Source organism: Coloeus monedula (genome assembly GCF_965178545.1).
Source record: "Coloeus monedula genome assembly, chromosome: 3".
Taxonomy (NCBI): Eukaryota; Metazoa; Chordata; class Aves; order Passeriformes; family Corvidae; genus Coloeus; species Coloeus monedula.
The window spans coordinates 35,652,289-35,673,680 of record NC_138783.1 but is presented as its reverse complement, the minus strand read 5'-3'; the positions used below and the strand labels follow the sequence as shown (position 1 = coordinate 35,673,680).

At 43.7% G+C, this 21,392-nt stretch overlaps 1 protein-coding gene across 1 annotated transcript; it reads left to right on the top strand.

The window, feature by feature from the left end:
* Positions 1-11,836: 11,836 nt before the first annotated feature.
* Positions 11,837-15,908, top strand: FZD4 (frizzled class receptor 4; the record flags this gene model as incomplete). Its single annotated transcript, XM_082278169.1, has 2 exons — positions 11,837-12,097; positions 13,296-15,908. The coding sequence occupies 2 exons, from the start codon at positions 11,837-11,839 to the stop codon at positions 14,622-14,624; spliced, it is 1,590 nt and encodes a 529-aa protein (XP_082134295.1). The 3' UTR covers positions 14,625-15,908.
* Positions 15,909-21,392: the final 5,484 nt, after the last annotated feature.

Below are 21,392 nucleotides of genomic sequence, written 5' to 3'. Positions count from 1 at the left end.
ACAATAAACAATAGCAAAGAATAGGATATTTCTGTTTGTTTCCCCACACTTGAGATGACCTAACCTACCTTAAGCATGGTTCTACTTTGGGATGTGTGAGTTATTTGATCAACCCAAACTTGTAAAAATAAACACTATTATTCTACTGTTTACATTCTTTTGTTCTCTGTAAATAGACTGAGGTCTAGCAAAGTAAATTATAATAAAATACAAATCAAAATAAAAACTGCAGATAAAGCTGAAAGAACACAAGTGGGAAAAAATGTAATAAACACAGAAATAATGAAGTTAAATACTCATCACTGAGCACAGCTCAGTGTGCTCCAGATGACTTTGTCACTGTTTTATGGTTGTGTTCTGATCTCATTTACAGACATCTCCTGCAGAGACTTCCCTCATGCTAAGATATCCCTGGCATGGCCAAGAGTAAAAACCCAGCATCTTGGGGTCAGTATTTTCAGAGAAGCCTTTGGAGCTAGGTCTTCAGATTTCATTGGATTTCAGTGCAGGTTGAACACCTAAATTTGTGTCTCTGAAAAAAATCCCCTTGTAAAGTAATAGGCCACTTCTTTGTCCCTACCTGTATTGTCTTCCAGACACTATTTTCCAGTGTTTTTTCTAGTTGTAAGTAAATGCTGTGGGACTATATTAGTATCCGAGGATCCAGCTAGAAGAGATGAACTTGATTGTAAGGTCTTTATTAAGAATAGGTTTGCTCTCTGGGCCCTAGGCCCAAAACTTCATCCATGCCTCTGTGTGGCAGTGACATCTTGAAGGCGTGTCTTGCAGATCAGTTAATGTCCAGATTTGTGCACATCATGTGTTAAGAATTACTATTGTTTGTAACATCAATGATAGGGCTTTCACCACTCCCTGGGAGAAGTCATTTTGCAGCCTGATATATGTCACTGTTGGAAGGCTTCTCTTGATACTTTTATAATGGTTTTTTAGCACTGGAAGACTGAAGATAGAAAGCAAAAAGCTCACTGTGTTGGCTAGAGCTCAGTATGCATGTGCCTATGCCTGTGCATAGAGATGAGGTAACTGGTCAGACATGGTATCATTTTACATTCCCCTCCCACACCAGAAAAGCACCTTCCTTCTTTATCCTATTTATAGAAAATAAAAGAATTTCCTTGGTTCTTTTTTTGGACAAGAAATGTAATGTTAATGTTTTACACAGATCTCTTCAGTCAGAAGCCCAGGAGGGAATCAATACAGCCCTGGCTGGGAGAGCATGCTGCCTCTAAAAACAAGGCAGTAAGGATAGTTAATGACCTGATGTCCACAGATGTCCAAATTCTGTCTCAATGCCAAAAAAAAGGATTAACCCAAATGATATAGTTCAAGTAAGTTCCCTCATAGCAGAACTTAAGCAAACTTCACAGGGGAAATCATAATGTATGCAAGAAATTATACCTTCTCCTGGCACTCCCACACCCACTGAACTGCATCCATCTCTGCTTAGGGAGAAAGATGTAAAAATAGCACAGAAAAGCATACTTTCAGAGGATAAAGTGAAATTTTAAGTTAACTAAATAGCTCAGGTTGAAAGAGTATGCAGCTTTTACCAATGTATGAAGGAGTTATAACTACTGGTGGTCCAAAAAAAGAGATACACAAGTTTACACACTTACCTGAAGTTCATTGTCTCAAAACAAATGTCACTTAACATCCAGCAACTCAGTTTGGTTTAGCCAAAGAAAGTAAATCCATCTCTCACCAATACAGCTTTCCAGAAGGATTTTTGAAATCCTCTTTTCCCTTGTGTCTACTTAACAAATGATCTCTGGAAATGCTGGCTATTTACTTCCAGAAATCATATTCTTGGGACCCAGTTTATCCTTTCATAATTCAAAGGCTGGAGGGGCATGGTATTACGTTTTATGTGCGAGTCTTACAATAAAGATGTTAAAATGATCCTTTAGTCAGGCTGAAGAATATTTATCCTATAGTCATGCACTGTTGCCCAAGGGTTTTTGCATAAATTCTTCCTTGATCCGCACTCTCCTATTTAACTTGAGCCTCTGTTAGTTCCTCTTACCTTTACCCAACTGCCTGAAGCAGCTAAGGAATGAGATACACATCCTGAGCTCCTTTGATAGTCAAGGCAGAGGGAAGCATCTCCAGTGCAGCCACCTTAGATCTGAACTGGACTCAATTACCTTCTCTATCTGCCTTGCCCACACAGTATTCAATGGAGGCTAACCCAGCACCCTCAAAGGCTATCAAAAAACTACATCCCTGCATCAGATGCATAGGAAGGAGAGGCAGGCTTTGGGGCAGCACAGAGAGGGTCACTGGCTTTTGCAGTGGTTGCCTTCCACTGCAGTCATCTTGGCATGGTGGCAAAGAGAGCCTTTGAGAGCCTTTCCTGCAGGATTACAACATGGAGGGGTCACTCTACCTCAGCCTCAGGAACCAACTGCACTGGAAGGGCTGATACAGTGGCTTTTGTCTAAATTTGGAGCCCAATTCTTCACTGCTTTTTCCCATATGATGAGAGCAAAGGGGGTTGTTTTTGTGTTTATCTTCTTTCCAATTAATTTCTTCATATATTTGAAGTAATTTTATATCATAAACTGAATAATAACCTTGCCTCTCAATATAGCACCATGCCCAGTTGTAGTCTGAAATTTTCATATTTGGGAAATAATCTGCTCCAGTTTTACTTGGGGAATATTTAGGTTGGATGGCAGCTTTCTTACATTTTTTCAATGCACTTTTTTAGGAGTTTTCTTTTTATATTTTTCATAATTCCCCAAGGATGTGTGTATAGTGTCAACAGTACTGAATGACATGATCTTTTACTGTAAGGAACTGAAATATCATGGTAATCTAGTTTTCATGGTAATTTGGCCCATGGAAGTCTCTCCCAGGGATAAAAATGCCTGAGAAAAATGGAATTCACATAAACTCTCATTCTTTTCTATGTTCATGTATGAGTCTATGGGGAAATAGATGAATTGTCAGCCTCCAAATATAAATTACACTGCCCAAGAATGAAAGATCAGTACATGCTCAAATTCCAGATCCAGTAATAATAAAAAAAAAATTCAGCATTAGTTCCATTGATAACAAAACCTCAGTACAGTGCAAAAATACCACCGTGATCAGCACAATATACAAGAAGAAGGGTGCGGTTCCCTCACAGCTGAAGCCAAACTAAGCTGATCTGTTTCCTTTCATGGTCACACCACCCCTCCTTGTCATCACAGCACTATTTATTTTATTCTGTTAGTTTTCTAACAATTAGTACCTGGGCCTACCCTGCCCTGCCAGGAAGTCAGAGGAAGAGCACATATGTACAAAGTGTAAGGTGGGTTGCACTCCACATAATCACCTGTAAGAGTGCAAGGAACATAAGGCAAATGTAGAATGGCATCAAAGCCTTCTGCACAAGACAGAATGGCATTATTTATGCACCAACTAATTTGAAAGTCCTTTGGTTTGTGTAACAGTAATCTATATGATTGATTTGCCATCTTGGATAGAAATTAGGAAACCTGTTTGCCAAAGACTTGCCAAACCAGTCCTTCTCAATGTCTGGTATGACATTTATGTGTTTGTCTTCTTGTGAACGTAGGACTAGTTTAAGTGCATAGGAATAGGTAAAGAAAAAGAAAAGCTATGAATATCATATGTTAATGGAAGAGCAGCTCTGTCTGTGTGAGAAAGGGGAATAAACTATTCTGGAAGAGAAAGTAGAATAAAGCAGATATCTTTTGCAATTATATCCATGCTGGGTGTATAAATATATTAGCAAAAACACGTCTCCTTAAATAAAATAATTATACAGCTCTCAAACTGAATGCATACTGTAATCATTTAAAGACAAAACAACCATAAATAAATATTTTTTTTTTAAGTCAGAAAAAAATAAAAGAATCACAGTGGAGACAAGAATTTGGAAATAATTAGCACTCAGTAACTGTGTTTTAAATGGCCCACAAAGTGAAGAATAGTGCCACTGTAAACTGGGCAGTCCAGCTAGAACTGGAAGACTCAAGTATTGCTGCTTATTTAAAGTTCTCTGTGATTCTATAAGGACCTGGAGGCAGTGGTGTGTATAACTTAAAGCCACATTGCTAGTGCATGATGCAGCTCCCGAGAGCAATGCCAACAGCCCGTATCCGCGCCGGGACAGGTTTCACTCCTGTGTCCAGTTCCCCCTTTGTGTATTCACAGGCACCACAAAAGCAACGTGAATGCAGCAAACTTCACCTCTTGGCAGATGTCGAGTTTCTTTCCCAGGAGAATGACCCCGCTGCCTGCCTAACACAATACAAAGAAGGGTTTTTTCCAGCCGTGCCCTGCAAGTCAATACTCGCTGTTATGTAACTAAACACAGCATATCAGCTCACATAGCCTTTTTAATGGGGAAAAATAGTACTTTTTAAGATTTGTGGCCAGATTCATCACACGCCTGACAGCTCTGTGCTGCTCCAATGACACAGAACAGCTTTCAGCCTGCAATAACTGATTGATTAAACCAGCTCGTCATGGTATCACTGGAGCAGTGCAAACCAGCTGAAGCATAACAGTAAACCTACCTCCTCAGCTTTGATTTTGAGGGATTTATATCTCAGCCTGATATAATTTCCAAAGATAAAACATTTAATGGATTAATTAATATGCATGCTTCAAAGGTTGATATTTAATTATTTGGTAATAAGTTAATTGACTTAAATGTTTGAAATCTTAGTGCTTATTTACTGGGTAATACATTTGAGGAGAAAGCACTGTAGGATGATTTTTAAAAAATCTGTCCCCCTGTGTCCATAAGCATGTTTGTGTGATGTTGGTGACAACCGGACGTGAGGACAAGGACTGAGTGCCAGCGGGGTGAGTTAGGAGCAGTAAGTTATCTCAGCGTCTCACATAAGGCAGAAAGAGTCCCTCTTAAATCAAGTCCACTGAAATTTTCTTCACAGAATGTGCAAAACGACACCAAAAGCCAAGTGCAATGTTGCTTATGGACAGCAAACACACAGGAAATAACCTCTGATGCTGCCATAGAATTAAAGCAAAACAGGATGCAGAAAGGTTTAGTGGGAAAGATGACTCTGCAAAAAGGAAACTAAGCCTTATTTATAAAGCAAGACTCATGACCTTTCAGGGAGAGAGAGCCCAGCCTGTCATTTTCTACCGTGGCTAAATCACGCCTCGTGAGCAATCAGTCTATTATTTCCAAAATTTTCAGGCTAATTTGCTATTGCGAAATGAAACTTCTTCAAACGAGACAAAAAGTGCATTCCTCCTTCAGGATTGCACTCTGCACATGCCAAATCTGAAGTTACAAACCCAAGCTGTTTTGGACTTATCTGTGCATTAAAAAAAAAAGGCGGGGGGGGGGGGGTGGACCTCAGAACAATTTTTGGAGAAGAAAACTGTTCATCAGTTTCCAAAAAAACCCAATCACTTGGGCTAAGGTCAGTTTGGGAAATTTCAAGCCAAAATGTGAGGTTCTGAGCATTATAGAAGTAATGGTGAGCAGCAGTTTAAGCTGAAAGTCATTCTGAGAGACAAAAACATTAATTCCAAAGTTCATGTTGAGTTTTGCCTCCACCATGGCTCTGATTTTCAAAAGTCTACTGATTGTCCCAAAGGGAAGAGATGTTCTTGAAACCAGTCACACTGTATCCCTGCAGCAGAGCTTTCCTGAGAGGTCTGTCAAAATTAGGCAAGGGAAGAGGGCAGGGTGTTTTGGACAGGATTTGTATTTTAGGACAACATTCTATAAATGTAGATGCACTAGGGAAAAGTCATTGTACAAATGTTTTTGTCTCACTAGATCCTGAGAGTGACTTCACCTCACAGCTTCTTTCCTGTTCTGCTAGGCTGGTTGGAGAGGTATATCAATCCGAATTATATGAGGAAAGAGGCTTTTGGAAAACTGATTAAAAGTTTTTTAAAAATTGAAGTTATTCTTTAAGTTAGAAAGAGAAGTACCTGTGTGAAAAAAAAATATTGACACATAGATGAAGTGACCTAAGTGGCCTTTATATGGACACCATTCATCTTATGAAATTTATGGACAGCTTTGCTCACTGTTTCCCATGGAACACTGTGTGTGATACCTCTGTGCCACCTGGATTTCTAACCCCACCCATCACCTGAAAAATACTCTTGTATTATTGAATGTTTTTGATGCTATCTAAATGCAAAGGATTTATGCATATTAAGTAGAACTGAAATTTCCTGTTTACAATGCTATAAAACCAAATTCTGAGGTCTCTCTGCAAACCAAATATTGACTTTTAAGGGTCATGGAGCAACAATTGACCCAAACTGGCATGCAAGGAATTACACATCTGAATCTAGATATGGGATCTGTGTCACAGCTTAGCTGCACTGAAGCACCATCGAGAAATTACAGTCATAACTGCATGAAAACAGATTCACAGCCTGTCAGGAGACTTGTGCTCTAGACTCACTACTGATATTGTCTGGGTCTCCCTTTGCACAGAGAGCTGGCTCACATGGAGTCACAAAAGGTAGAAACCTAAAGAGAGTATCCTGAGAGTTTCAGGAGCCAAATCCCATTGGGTCAAGCCCAGAAGGATTCTGCAGTGTGCTATGGCAGGTAAATTTTCACATAATATACACTTTATTTTAAAGTCTGGGACAAGTCCTGCCCCACTGAGATCAGTGTTGATTGATTCAACTTCATGGAATACGAGTGCCACAATGTGCACTACCTTGGGCACTGGTGTTACCTGTATTATATCTGCTCTCTACAATTACCTGAAGCCAAGCTGGGGGCAGTCTCTTCTCCCAGTGAACAATAGAACAAGAGGAAATGGCCTCAAGTTGCACCAGGAGAGGTTTAGATTAGATATCAGGAAAAATTGCTTTACTGAAGAGGTGATTAAGTGCTGGAACAGGCTACTCAAGGAAGTGATGGAATCACCATTCCTGGAAGTGTTCAAAAAACATGTAAATGTGGCACTTAGAGACATGGTTTAGTGGTGGACTTGGCAGTGCTGGATTAGTGCTTGCAGTGGATGATCTTCTCCAACTTTAATGTTTCTATGATTCTATGAATACTTTATATGTAAAACCCCTGATATTTGTGTGTGTAAATATATTTGCATATCTGTATCTACACATGTGCATAAACACATATGCAGCTCATTGAACTGGGTTTGTTTCTGACATTGCGTAAAGCCACGTTCACTGGAAGTGTCATGATGATACCACTTCTTTTCTGATTGTTACTGGACAATTGAAATGATGATGATAATGGATAACTACAGCAGGATAAATGCAAACTGGGGAATATATGTATTTCCTGCTTTAAAAGGGTCAGCCTCACGAAGGACAGAACTAAGGGAGAAAACTTATGTTAAGCTTGTGAATAGTAATTAGGAAACCATTTAAAATATATTGCTGGATGCTTGCAAAGACATCACTGAATAAAGAAGGTAATTGATTTAGGTCTTGATTTTGAGATAGAAGGTCCTGATTAAAAAATTCAACTGGAAATTCAGATGGAAAAAAAAAATTAAAATTCTTTAATAAAATTTAAAAATTATAAAGTTAATTAAGTTTAATAAAAGCATAAATGTCAAAGAGTAGGAAGGAGACATTGATTTGAATTAATATAAATCCAAAAGGAATTACAAGAATGTAATAAAATATACAAAACAAAAAACATTAATGGACAGTGGTCAAAGACAATATTGTTTTATGTAAATTGAGCCTAAAAGAAAATCATTAATGGTACAAGTCTGTTACTTGATGGAAGCTGTGGAATTGCCAGTAAACGAAACAGGTAACAGTGAGGTTCAACAGTCATTTTTGTTGTATATTGAAAAATACATATGAGATGAGTTGCATAATAGAGATAACTAATAGTAATTAAGTCATTCTTAAAATTTCAGTGTCCCAAAACTGCTCTAGAATGTATACATTTTAAAACCCCTATCTGTTTAGATTTTTTGTATCCAATATCTTTAAAAGAACTTTCTGGCAGGCAATATCAATATTTTCTGTCATCAATTCCCAGGAGACTGGCTGGGAGGCAGAAGCTGTTCTCACCCAGTACTAGACACCTCTTTGAGAGTTTTCATCTCTCGGCTGGTCATCCTACATTCCTTTTACAGTCAGCTGAGAGATAGAGGCATTTCTAGAATGAAATTCATCTGACCAAAAGCTGACATCTATGTTTGGTTAAAATATTCACATCCTAATGTGGTATCCACAGGATTTTTTGAAAACCAACAGGATGCCCAAGCTTTCTCAGATCTGCCTGCAAGACATCAGTCCTGGCTCTCCTTGCGATGCAGTGGGAGAGATCATGTCCTTGGAAGTCTAAGCAAGGTCTTCTTGTAGGACTGAGATTTTGACACAAGTATCACTCCAATGAGAAAGCTGAGCCATGTTCTACCACTGCAGTTCAGGCAAATGTTGATGCATTGAAAATGTTCATAGAAGAGTTATGAACCTTCTTAGATACCCTGCAAGGTAATGGAACAAATAATGGTAAGCATTACTTATTTTTGTAGTGTAAAAGCATGCCCATGGCTTTAATAAATATGCAAAAAAAAAGGCATACAAACTAATGCAATACTAAAAACAAGATAATAATAAGTAGGATTTTGTATTAACGTCCTTCCTATTATGTAAGCTGCCTTCTGCAAGCGTCTGTCTATCCTGACTTTAGCTGACTCGAAAGGGACCAAGAGGGCTTAGACTGCTAATTCAGACACATCTATTTACACTGTAAAGGATGGTTTGGGCTGAAAGTGGTATTTAAACAGCAGGGTAAAACCTGACTCCTTTAAAATAAAAAATATGAATAAAGAATAAAGAATTCTTACAATAAGAAACTCAGGAAGTTCAATCTATTTTACTTACTAAAAAAAGCCAAAAGGTAACTTAATCACAGACTGACATTACCTACAGGGATAATCCCAATAATGACTTCTCAACCTGTCCAGCAAAGACAGAACAAAAGTCAGTGGCTGGAAGCTGAAGATAACTCCGACTAAAAACTAAATGTAATTATTGGTGGAGACAATAAATAATAATTATAAGGGTGGCTGCTGATCCTTTAACTAAAGAACCCTCAAAATCAAATTTATTAAAAAAAAAATCCTGCAAATTAGGCAATCAATAATCGAGGAAGGAATATAACTTTTGCTGTGCCAGATTCAGGCCAGTGTCTCACACTGCCCAGTAATTTAAGAATCTATAAATCCACTATCCAGGAGGTTTCCTATTTTGATCTGTTTAAAGAAAATGTTATCTACATGCTTATCATGGTGACATTGAATCACTGCTAATATATGCGTAAGGTTGAAAGCAGGTTAATTGCCATTTTTTCCAACTCCAACCTCTCATATGATTTGCCACAGCCTCTCACAGCACTCTTGTTTTGAAAACTAATTCCCATTATCTAAAAGACTTTCCAAAGCAAACACAACAATGTAGCACTTTCTAATATTTATTTTGTATTCTCAAAGAAGAGGCAATACTGGTACGAGGGTTTTTTTGGAGGGGGAGAGTTCTTCTACAAAGGTATTTCTGTCCACTGCAGTTTTACTTACCCCAAGGACCAGGTCCATGGGTTGAGGGCTTTGCTTTGTAACTTCTGAATATGCAGTAGGTGGTTTATTTCATGGGAATTAGGTAAAGGCCTTGTTCTGGTAGCAGCAAACTCCGCTTCGGTGCCTAACTGCAGCAGGAGACGGCAGATGAAAAGGGGTTTCATATACTAAGACAAAGATGCGTAGTTTTTAAGGTCATTATGATTCTCCCTCTAGCCTTCTTTCCTACATAATTTGGAAAAAAAAGAAACTCCAACCAAAACCTTCTCCCATGGAAGCCTGCCTCCTATTTTGAGGTGTTTGCATGGGGAGCACGCCTCACCCATTCCCTGTGCTTGTGTCCTGTCAATGGTAAACTCGGCGGTGCTGGCAACATGTGCAGCACACCATGTGCGTTCACAGCATTATCACCCACCCAGATTAGCAGCTGAGCACTGCTGGGTGCAGACAGCAATGCCTGCAGGTAAATATGGGCCTTGCAAGATATGGTTGAGTTGCTGACTCCATTGCAGGCTCCTTGCCTGACCTTGGGACTGGAGCACTGTCTGCCCCTGTGTTTAAAAAGTTAAGATAGTATTACTCGTCTGCCTCACAAGGATTTTGTGAGGTTAGAGACACTGTTTATTCAAGCTAGACATAAAGTGTTACAGCAATGAGAGCTATGTAAATACCTACACTCAGGAAACCTCAATTAAAGCACGACCCATCTTGCTAGAGGAAAGCACACTTTATGCCCATCAGTCCCTGCAATGTCCCGGGACAGTTTCCCCTCTCAGAGGTGAAGAAACCCCACTGGCGATGGAGCCTCAGAGGGAAAACCTGCAGTGAGAGAGCACAGAGCACTTCATAGCGTGGGTCTTGCTGTGATTTATAGTGTCGTGCTTGGTAAGGAGCAATAGCCGAGGGGTGGCTGATCCCGTTAGTCCCAGTCTTGGCTGACCAATGGAGCTGGGGAATGATGGGGAGCAGTGAAGGCCCTGAGGTGTGTTCAGAGGCATAGCTGCCTGTGACAGACACCCTCGGGAGCACACGCACATGCGACATGCTGTATGCACACAGAAAGAGGTTGCTTAACCAGGGTTTTACAAATATTTTCAATGTGCTTTACAAACAATTCATTAATAGATGACATATTTTTGCTAAAGGCACAACCAGCTCAACCAGATTTTATTACAGGTGTAAATAATATCAAGAGAATTTAAGTGTGAGCCTCATTTCTCTGCTCTTAATCCCTCCTCCTGCTGACATGTTAAAGGTCTGCTTAATCATCCAGCATTTTCCTCCCAAATTCACAAATGCTTCATCCACACTTACTTTTTTACAGGGATTTAGACGAATGCCAGGAGGTATCTAGCAGTGCCCTGCAGGTTTCATGGCCCCAATGAAAAAACAAACAACGCTACAGCCCAGATGTGACCCAGCAGTAGTGCAGTTTAACCCATTGAGAAGACAAAGTGGTAGCTTAGAAAGCCACCCCGGACATTTTTAATCCGACTGTGGAAGAGCTGAGCACTTTTGGGCTGGAGAAAGGCCAGAAGTGGGGGGAGGATTGGGGCACGATGAGCCCAAACACGTCTGCTGAGCCCTAACACATCTGCACGGGGCTCAGCCTACCCTGTCCCTGTGGAGCCGAGCTTGGGGAGCCCCTGGGACCAACACCCCTGGTGGGAACACTGGGGATAGTGACGATGTCTCCCAGGGGCGCTGGCCACACGGGACAGAAGGGGGGACCTGTTGTAGGGAGAGCAGACACGGACAGGAGTCCCCGGCGTTTCTAAGGGATGAAGAGTGGGGGGGCAGCTAGTGGGTCACCAAGGAGAAGGGGCCCCTGCGAGGAGGGGTGGAATGCAGCCGCTGGAAGTGCGCTCCTCGGGGTTGGGGGTGAGGGTCGGGGCTCCCCAGGGGCGGAGGGGAACTGCTCGGTGCCAGGCTAAGGTAGCGTGCCGTGCCGTGCCGTGCCGTGCCGGGCCGTGCCGTGCCGTGCCGGGCCGTGCCGTGCCGTGCCGGGCCGTGCCGTGCCGTGCCGTGCCGTGCCGTGCCGGGCCGGGCCGTGCCGTGCCGGGCCGGGCCGGGCCGTGCCGTGCGCGGAGGCGCGGCGGGGCGCTGCGCGGGGCGGGCTGCGGCGGCGGGGGCGGTGGCGCCGGGAGGCCGGGCCGGGAGGCGCGTCCCTCCCCTGGGCCGTTTCTCGGCGAGGCTGTTTAATAGCGGAGCCGCCCCCGGCCCGCCCCGTTGGAGCCGGCCCGTGCGGCACGGCGCGGCCGGGGCCGGGGCCGCTGCGGGCCATGGCGGGGGGCGGCGGGGGGGCGGCCGGCCGCGCCCGGCTGCTGGCCGTGCTGCTGGCGGGGCTGCTCGGCGGGGCGCGGGGCTTCGGCGACGAGGAGGAGCGGCGCTGCGACGCCATCCGCATCGCCATGTGCCAGAACCTGGGCTACAATGTCACCAAGATGCCCAACCTGGTGGGGCACGAGCTGCAGGCGGACGCGGAGCTGCAGCTCACCACCTTCACCCCCCTCATCCAGTACGGATGCTCCAGCCAGCTCCAGGTGCGTCGGGGCTGCGGGGGGACCTGGGTGCGTGGACGAGGTGGGGACGACACAAAACGGGGCCGTGCGGTCCCCGGGCCGGCTGCTGTCCCCCAGCACCCCCATCCTCATCCCCATCCTCTCGACTCAGTACTAAACCAACCCGAAAGTCCCGCCGCCTCGCAGTGTCGCTCCTGGCTGGCTGGGGAGAGAGCGCGGCTGACGTTGGGCGGAGGTTCTGGGAGCCGGCGGTGTCCCGGCGGTGTCCCGGCGGTGTCCCGGCGGTGTCCCGGCGGTGTCCCGGCGGTGTCCCGGCTGCCCGCGGCGAGGAGCATCCGCCGCAGCGCGGTGCCCCCCGCCCTCCCGCTCGCGGACGTTGCGGCGACTCCCGGAGCTTTCCGTCCCGGCCGCTGCCCTCCGTCCCGGCCGTGTCCCAGGTGCCGCGCCCGATTCCATGCGGAACGAGCGGAGCTGGCCGCGGGGAGCTGGGGTAGCTCGGGACCCCGCCGGGAGCTTCACCGCGAAAGTTTCTTTCCCAGGCGAATGGCCGGATCCCTGTCCTCCCCACGGGCATGGATTTCCTCAAACAAAACCCAGCTTGTTTCTCGGGGCAGAGTTCCCGAGTCAGCACGCAATTCCTCTCACGGTGTCGCGTCGCCGAATTACGATTATTCAAAAGACGAGAAAACTACAATATTTTATTGCTGTTGTAAATGCATTCGTGACCTTATTGTAAGAGAAATACATTTTTCTAGGAGGATCGTGAACCAAAGTATTTCAATAAATGCTTTTTTTTTTTTCCTATTTGTTTCTTAGCTGGAACATCCAGGCAAGGCTCAGAACAGATATATGTATTTGTTTAAACCACTTTAGTTTGGTTTTCTGCTTTCTTAAATTGTACCCTTGAGGTTTAAATCTGGCTAAATCCCACTTGCTTCATTGGAACTGATGGGCTAAATTTACATGGAGCTAACCTAGGGAGTAAAATGTTCAGGCTTTGGCTTCGGACCACATTTGAACTGAAAGAAGACAATGTTGTTATTTTTTTTCTCTTTTGTTTTTATTGTTCTTGGTTTATTTGTTTTATGCTGCTTCCTGGTTTTTTTTAAGGCAAAGGACCAAATATTACTGCTAAAACGGCAAAAAAAGAAAACTTGTTCTATTTCAACCTGTTTTATTTTCCCCTGACACACTTGTGATTTCTGTTTCTCTCTTCCAGTTCTTCCTGTGTTCGGTTTATGTCCCAATGTGCACAGAGAAGATTAACATCCCCATAGGTCCCTGTGGAGGCATGTGCCTCTCTGTCAAAAGAAGATGTGAACCTGTTTTAAAAGAATTTGGGTTCGCCTGGCCAGACAGCCTAAACTGCAGCAAATTCCCACCCCAGAATGATCACAACCACATGTGCATGGAGGGCCCAGGAGACGAAGAGGTTCCCCTTCACAGCAAGACCTCCTTGCAGCCTGGAGAAGAGTGCCATGGCATGGGATCTAACTCGGATCAGTACATTTGGGTGAAGAGAAGCTTGAGCTGTGTCCTGAAGTGTGGCTACGATGCTGGTCTGTACAGCAGGTCAGCTAAGGAATTCACAGATATCTGGATGGCCATATGGGCCAGTCTTTGCTTCATCTCGACTGCCTTCACGGTCCTGACCTTCCTGATTGATTCATCCAGATTTTCCTACCCAGAGCGTCCAATCATATTTTTGAGCATGTGCTACAATATTTATAGCATTGCTTATATTGTGAGGCTAACTGTGGGCCGGGAAAGGATATCCTGTGATTTTGAAGAGGCAGCAGAACCTGTTCTTATCCAAGAAGGTCTTAAGAACACAGGATGTGCGATAATTTTCTTGCTGATGTACTTTTTCGGGATGGCTAGCTCCATCTGGTGGGTTATTCTGACACTGACGTGGTTTCTGGCTGCGGGACTCAAGTGGGGCCACGAAGCTATCGAAATGCACAGCTCCTATTTCCACATCGCAGCCTGGGCCATCCCGGCCGTGAAGACCATTGTCATTTTGATTATGAGACTTGTAGATGCAGATGAGCTCACCGGCCTCTGCTATGTTGGGAACCAGAACCTGGATGCGCTGACGGGCTTTGTTGTGGCTCCGCTTTTTACCTACCTGGTCATTGGGACTTTATTCATTGCAGCAGGACTCGTGGCCTTATTTAAAATCAGGTCTAATCTCCAGAAAGATGGAACTAAAACTGACAAACTGGAAAGACTGATGGTCAAAATCGGGGTCTTTTCAGTGCTGTACACCGTCCCAGCAACATGTGTCATTGCCTGTTATTTCTACGAAATCTCCAACTGGGCCATTTTCCGCTACTCGGCAGATGATTCAAACATGGCAGTGGAGATGCTCAAAATTTTCATGTCCCTTCTGGTGGGTATTACATCAGGTATGTGGATCTGGTCAGCCAAAACTCTGCACACGTGGCAGAAGTGCTCCAACAGGCTGGTGAACTCAGGAAAAGTGAAACGGGAGAAGAGAGCAGATGGTTGGGTGAAACCTGGCAAAGGGAACGAGACTGTGGTATGAGAAAAGGACAACATCCCGGTGGTCTGACTGCTCTCCTTTGTAGGACCGATCATGTGAAGGGATTGCTGTGTGTATGTTGGGAGTAGAGTGGGGAGGTGGTTACATAACCTGTCTCTGGGGATGGGGGAAAAAAAAGAAGCCTTAAAGAATAAACAACAAAAAGAACATGCTGCAGATACAATAGCCATAAACCATGCTGCCCAAAATAGGAGAGCCCAGGGAGGCTTTAAAAGCTGTGAAATACCCAAACATGTTATCTTCTTTTTTTTTAATTTTTTTTTTAAGCAGGATGCATTTACTGAAATCTTGAAGTCTAGAAACTGAGGTGCTATAACCCATAGCAGTGAGATGATGTTTTCTGTTCATCATCTTATAGCTGATGGACGAAAGGCAATCTGGGGCCAAATTCTGGGCTTAATTAGGGTCCAGTTACCAAGTTACAAGAAGATGGACCACCCAGGACCTCAGTTAGGTGTCTTCTTTCTGAGTTCAGCATTGAGAAGGAAGGGCTTGATGAGGGTCTTTATGCCCTGGGGAATTCTGGTGTTCCAATACACTGTACAATTCAGTCAGGGATCACATCCTGAAACAAATAGCAAATGGACTTCACAGGTCTTACCCATGATGAGTAGTATTTGGTGAGGTATTAATGAGGATGACTTTTAAGTCATCTAATGGCCTATTAATAATTTCAACTCATTCTTTTTACCATTTGTAACCTGATCTGAGTGCAGAGTTGATTCTGCCTTGTGGGAATTTGAACCTCCTTGTGTTTCTTCCCACCTGAATTATTCTGTGGTTCTATCAATATTCGTAAATTTCAAAAACTTCACTCAAGGCTTTCCTCAAAAGCAGAGGAATCAGCTCAAAGTGGGAAACTGTGTATGGTCTTCCGAATCTATTATCATTATCCATCTGCTTCCATTCCTGCCCCTTCAGGTGCTCCTGCTATTTCTAGCAGACCACTTTATTCTGCTGCATTTATAAGCTTTAAAAAATGTCTTAACAATATAGTGTTCCTTCCTTCAGAAAAGAGAAAAATTAGTTGAAGGTACCTTCAAACAATGCCATATTTCTCCAAACAAACTTACTTGTCTCTCTCTGGAGACTCATTGTATGAAGCAATTAAGTCTTAATGTATTTCATTCAGTGTGATGGTATCTTCTCTATAGACGCCAGTCTGGGGAGAAGCAAAATGTTAAGTTTCTTGGCAACCTCGTGTTCACAGAGATCAGTTGTATAATTATGTGTGTCAGTTGCAATTAAAAGAGCATTCTCAGCCCATGACATTGCAGTACAGCTGACTGCCTCAGAACGATGCTTCAATTGCTCACTGACAGCTAGGGAGACTTTTTAAAATGTATATTTACACACAGAATGTAAGAAGGCATTCAGTCCTCAGGAGCAACAAAGACCTTTCCAGTTTTTGTAAAGGGATCCAAGAGATCCAACTTCTTGGTGAATAATGCTGTTTCAAAGCAACAGTTGAGTTTTCCTATCCTTTTATTTGAGGAGGCATCGGCTTGTGCTCATGAGGAGCTGAACATAGTGTCAGGGACTTGTCTGGCTAGTAAGAAAGGTGATGCAAATACAAATAGCCCAGAAGCACTTAAGAGAACACTGTTCTGATGCTCTATCCCTTTGAAAGACCTTTGGTTTTATCTGTGTGCCCCAAGCTTTTGCATCCTTTGTTTGTGTGGAACCTTATCAGCTGCAGAGCATCCCCCCGGTGCCCCAACTCCCATGATCTTCCAGGGCAGCTGAAAACAGATGCTGGTTTATTAAAGTACTTGCTTTTCACACAGGTGCCCATGTGCTTCCCAAACCACAGTTCACTCCAGCTCTGGAAGTGAGCACTAATCCGTCCCAGAAGCATGTATTGTCTCAATGTCAGTGTCGAAACATGTGCTAAAGAACTTTTTTTTCTTTAAAAAAAAAAAAAAAAAAAACAGACCCCAAACAAACCCTAGTGGCAGTCTTTGCGGTTGGGCTCCCTCTCCAGCAGAACAAGTGACAACTTGACACATTCTGCTCAAGACACACAAGCACTGTCTTGGCCAACACCACATTCCAGCTGGGCCTTTTCACCCTCTCCATAAAGTCTCTTGCTGTTAGTGTTGTGTTTGGATCTGGTTATTCCTTTGTGAACAAGGAGTTTTGCAACTGTGAGATGTTCAGATGGCTGAGCTTCTCCATCATGCAGTCTTTCTGCTGGTGCAGTGAGGAATGTAAAGTCAGCAGCTGTATGTTGGCTTTCAAGGAGCAAGGGTGCAGTATGACCCTTTTCTTGTAACCTAGTATTTGGCTGTGCCAAGGTGTCACGTTCACTCAAGGTGTCCTTCACTCTGAAACACTTTGGATGCTCTCCTGGCCAATAAGACCCATGTTTGAGCAGACTGATTCAATAAATGCCACTTTTAACCTTGTTATGTACACAGAAGTGAATGTTAAATAGTGCTGTGTTATCAAATCCCTGCATCTCTGCCTGTGACCCTGTGAACTGTTGACAGAGGGATGCCCCTGGTGATGTGAGACACAGTGAGCTGGATGAGGATGGCACTGTGTAGCCCTAGGAGGGACGTGGGGGGATATTCCATTAAAGCATGTAGGGATTCAAATGCTGTGGGAAAGAGGTAGGCTAAGGGGAGACACCTGTTGTTCTGTTGTTCCTGAAGAAACATCTTTCCCCAGCAGTTGGGGGAACACTGTACTGACCCAAAGTGAAATTAGTTGTTGCATCAATTAAACCATTCCATCAATGTATTCACCCACATGCGTTTACCTGACTGCATTTCGGGGCTGTACAGGTGGGAAGTCACAGCAGACAGCCTGAAAACTGGCTCTTGCAAAGAGCAGGTATCAGCAACCCTTATGTTCTCCCATTTCAACATTGTTATGAGCTTAAAGCCAAAACTGCTGTGACTAATCCTGTCTCAGAAGTGCAGTTGCTGTGGTTATACAACCAGAAACTTTGCAGGCGTTTCCTTCAGTTGCGCAGTCCCTGCTCCCATCTCCCCCCTCAGCCTGTGCTCTTGGCACTGCAGGTTGCAGAAGCATCTGCCTGAGAGGTACAAGCTTAGCTCTTACACGAAACAGACAAGTTAGCTCCTTTTTCTGAATTTTAAGGAAATAGACACTGATTGTTTTGGGGTGTACAGAAAATATATCTACTTCAATGTATGTACTGTAAATTTCTAATTTATCACTGTAAAAAAACCAAAACAACTTTGCTATTTAATTTTTATATCAAAATAAAACTTTAACCTCTGTGGATCACTAAAGAATTCCTGGCAGCCTTCACGTTTTTGGCGAGTTTGTTTCTTAAATAGGCTTCAGCATTGTTGGAAGTGCTTTTTTTCCCCTGAAGGAAGGACTGAAACGTTAGTGCTGTGGTGAAAGGATGCTCTGAATGGGTTAATCCAGCATGGTTTGGAGCTTATAACTGAGAACAAGACATCCTTGGGCAACAGTGAAAGTATGTTCATGTTTCTGCACATGGGGTGGACAGAAACCCTTTCAAAGACAGCACACAGGTCCTGGGTGCTGGCTGGGGATGCAGCTGGAGCTTTGGTGTTGTGGGAGCATGTCTTCAAATCCCAATGGGAAGGCAATATGGAAACACAGCCTGCTGCTGCTGTGATGTGGCTCCTGAGAAGAGCAGCACCTCCTATGAGACTCTTTTTATTTCAGGTGTTATGGAATATGTACATCCAAAGCATGAGCATTCAGATCTGGAGTGTATGGTGGAGGAGGGCAGCGTCACCACCAGCCTGTTCAGTGTATGGGAACTATTAGTGGCTTTTGGAGGGGGAAAATCCTAATCTTAATAACCTGCTTGAAATTTGTTCATTCCTATGGGTGATTTCAGTCATTTCAGCCCTTTAGAGGAGAGATTCAACTCAATGTCTACATTTTCTAGCAATGGTTTTCTAAGAACTTAAGCTTATTAATGCTCTACTTTTCATTCCTGTTTGTCATTTCTGTTCACAGTTGACAGAACTGGGGGACAGCAAGGAGGTGGTTTTTATGTGCATCCCTCACCAATTTCTCTTGACACTGATAGAACAGTATGCAATATTAATCATCTAAGCCCATTTAATTGTCTCCATCATGAAACATTCTGTGTGTGGGATTACTTAATTAGCAGAATGTTATTCTAATAAGAACCTAAATCAGACTAGAGTGGATAATAGTGAGGGCGTGCTATAAAGAAGAGTTAACAACTATCACCTGTGTATCTAGCTAATCAAGTTTTGAAGAGCAGCATCTAAAACTGGTAATTATGAGTGATTTGCTCATGCCTTTGGCAGCTCCTCATTGTAATGTTCTCAGGCTGGTGATTAATGAGATCTCTCAAACTTATCCTAATGACTCTTTAATAAAGCTACAGTTAACTGTAACAAACAAAAGAGCTGGGAGAGGCAGCAGGATCTCCCTCTTGTTCATATCACCTGAAAACCTCAGGTGTGGCATTCAAGACGGTGTTGGCTGCTCCAGGCCTTTCTTAGGGATGGTCACCTTCACACACATCCCTCACATCAGGTGTCTCAGGGCATCACCTATGAAGTGACAATGGATTGCTGGAGTGGCTCTGAATGGTGAGCAAGCTCCCCAAGCCATGGGGATGACAAATCAACTCAGGTTTGCCTGTTGAGGGAAGTATGTATCTGTACACAATGCTCACAAAAAAATTAGCCTTTATGAGGAATTTTTGTGATTGTTTTGATATTTAGGCTTGGGGTTTTTTACTTGGTTGGTGTTGTCTTGTTTTTTTTTTAAAGCTATCTTTAAAGAAAGCAAATGTTAGGGAGTTTGTAGAGAAGGAGGCCAGAGTTTTGCTGTCAGCAATCAGGAGCAGCCTAAGCTCCAGTAACATAAAAATATGGTCCCTGGCTTCAGTGGTGGTTTCCTCACCCACTCATTCCCATAATGGTGCCACATTTCAGCTCCTCCTTCACTTTGCCAGTACAACTACTTGTGGTATGGTGCAGGCATCACCCTGTGGAGCTGCTTCCCAAGCCCTCTTGCACCATCACCCCCATCAGGCCAGAGCTGTGTCTACCTGCAAGGTTGTAGGAATGGGTGAGAGCGAAGTGACAACTGCCTGACTGCTTCCAGCTTCCCCAGTCTCAACTACAACAGCAAAGCCTTCAGTAGGGCTGTTGGTAACTCCCTAATCCTTTATCTGGGATGACTGAGTCCAGATGTGAACTGTTCACCTGCGGGTGAATGCCCCATTACACAGCCCCACAGCAGCTGTGGTGCTGATGCTCCATAGTGCCCTTTTCAGCGTGCTTGGACTAATTGGCTCATAGTACAGGCCAGGAGTTTTCAGCCTCTCTCTGAAGCTAGGATGGCTTGACCAGTCTGCCAGATACTGATGTGGCTTGTGTACAGAGCAAAGCATGTCTGTGTGCTTGTACAGCCAACACTGGCTGCAACAGAAGTGAGGCAGAGCATGGTCCCGGCTGCAGCAGGGTCATGCCATCCTGCTGCACCTCTCCAAGAGGAATGGGTGAGAGGATGGGTGCAGGTCAGGCAGCTCTCAGCTGATGCTGAGCTGGTGCAATAGATCCCATATCACTAACTATTTCCTGCAGCTGGGAAATGATTTCTGACCAGAGGTCCTGCACATCCTGGCAGACTCCAGCTGTTGTAACAGCTTTGTGTTGTTAGCAACCAGATGTTTTGTTTTATGCTCTGGGAACAGCCTACCAAACAGTCACCACGGGGCTGGAAGAACACAAAGCTGGCGTAGACGGGAGCAGCAGCAAATGAAGACTCACACACTAAGGTATCACTGAGAAACCGTTGTTGTCTTTTCCTAGTTTTTTGGGGGAGCAGGGATCTCCTGTGTGCCAGATGTTAGGTACAACACCAGAGTGAACAGGTTAAATGCCAAAGACAAATAATATTGCACCAGAAAGTTTACTGTAATTTGTAACTTTGATTTTGTTATTGTGTTTCCTTCCAGAAGGGAAACTGCTTATTAATTAGATCCATTTGGAGGGCTCAGAAAAGCAATACTTTACTTAAATATTGTCCATTTTTAAATCAATAGCTTAAAACCTTAAAAATAACCAAAACAAAACCCCCAAACAATTACCCAAACAATTGACAATGGCTTGTCAATACACTGGCAATATAAATATCTTCATCTTACATTTCCATCAGTGTTTAGCTAGTTTCCTGTCTGGTTCTTTCATTTCCTGAGCTTACTCTGAGGAAGGGAAAAACATCCGTCCTGCAAAATAGATGCAAATCATTCAGCAGACTGCTTCTGCTTCTACAATATTAAGTTTTAAAACATTACTATGCAGAGAAACAACCTGACAGTAAATGTTTAAATGGATGAAGTGTTTTCTTCCGAAGCAGCTCAGAGGCACTCTCGCTCAAGTACTTGGTAAGGGATGATAAGTGGAGTGCCATGGAAAAGCAGATACTTGGTTTTTCAAGGATTTTTCTTGCATTCGAAGGTCTTCTGTCTTGCAGCAAGGAATGGCTGACACCTAGTGGCAGCTGCACCCTGGCCCCAGCTGCTCGAAGCCTCTCCCGGCCCTGCCCTCCACTCGTGTCTAAAAGCAAGGCAGGTACCTCAGCTACTGATGATGAAGGCTTTGTCCAGCAGCACATTCTACCAATTCTGGGCTGTACATTATGGTTTGTACCAAGTGCAGCAGCTAAGAAAATCACAAGCTCACCCACTGTTTAATAAACTGAAAGATGTTAGGTTAGATATCAGGAAGAAATTCTTTATTGTTGTGGGTG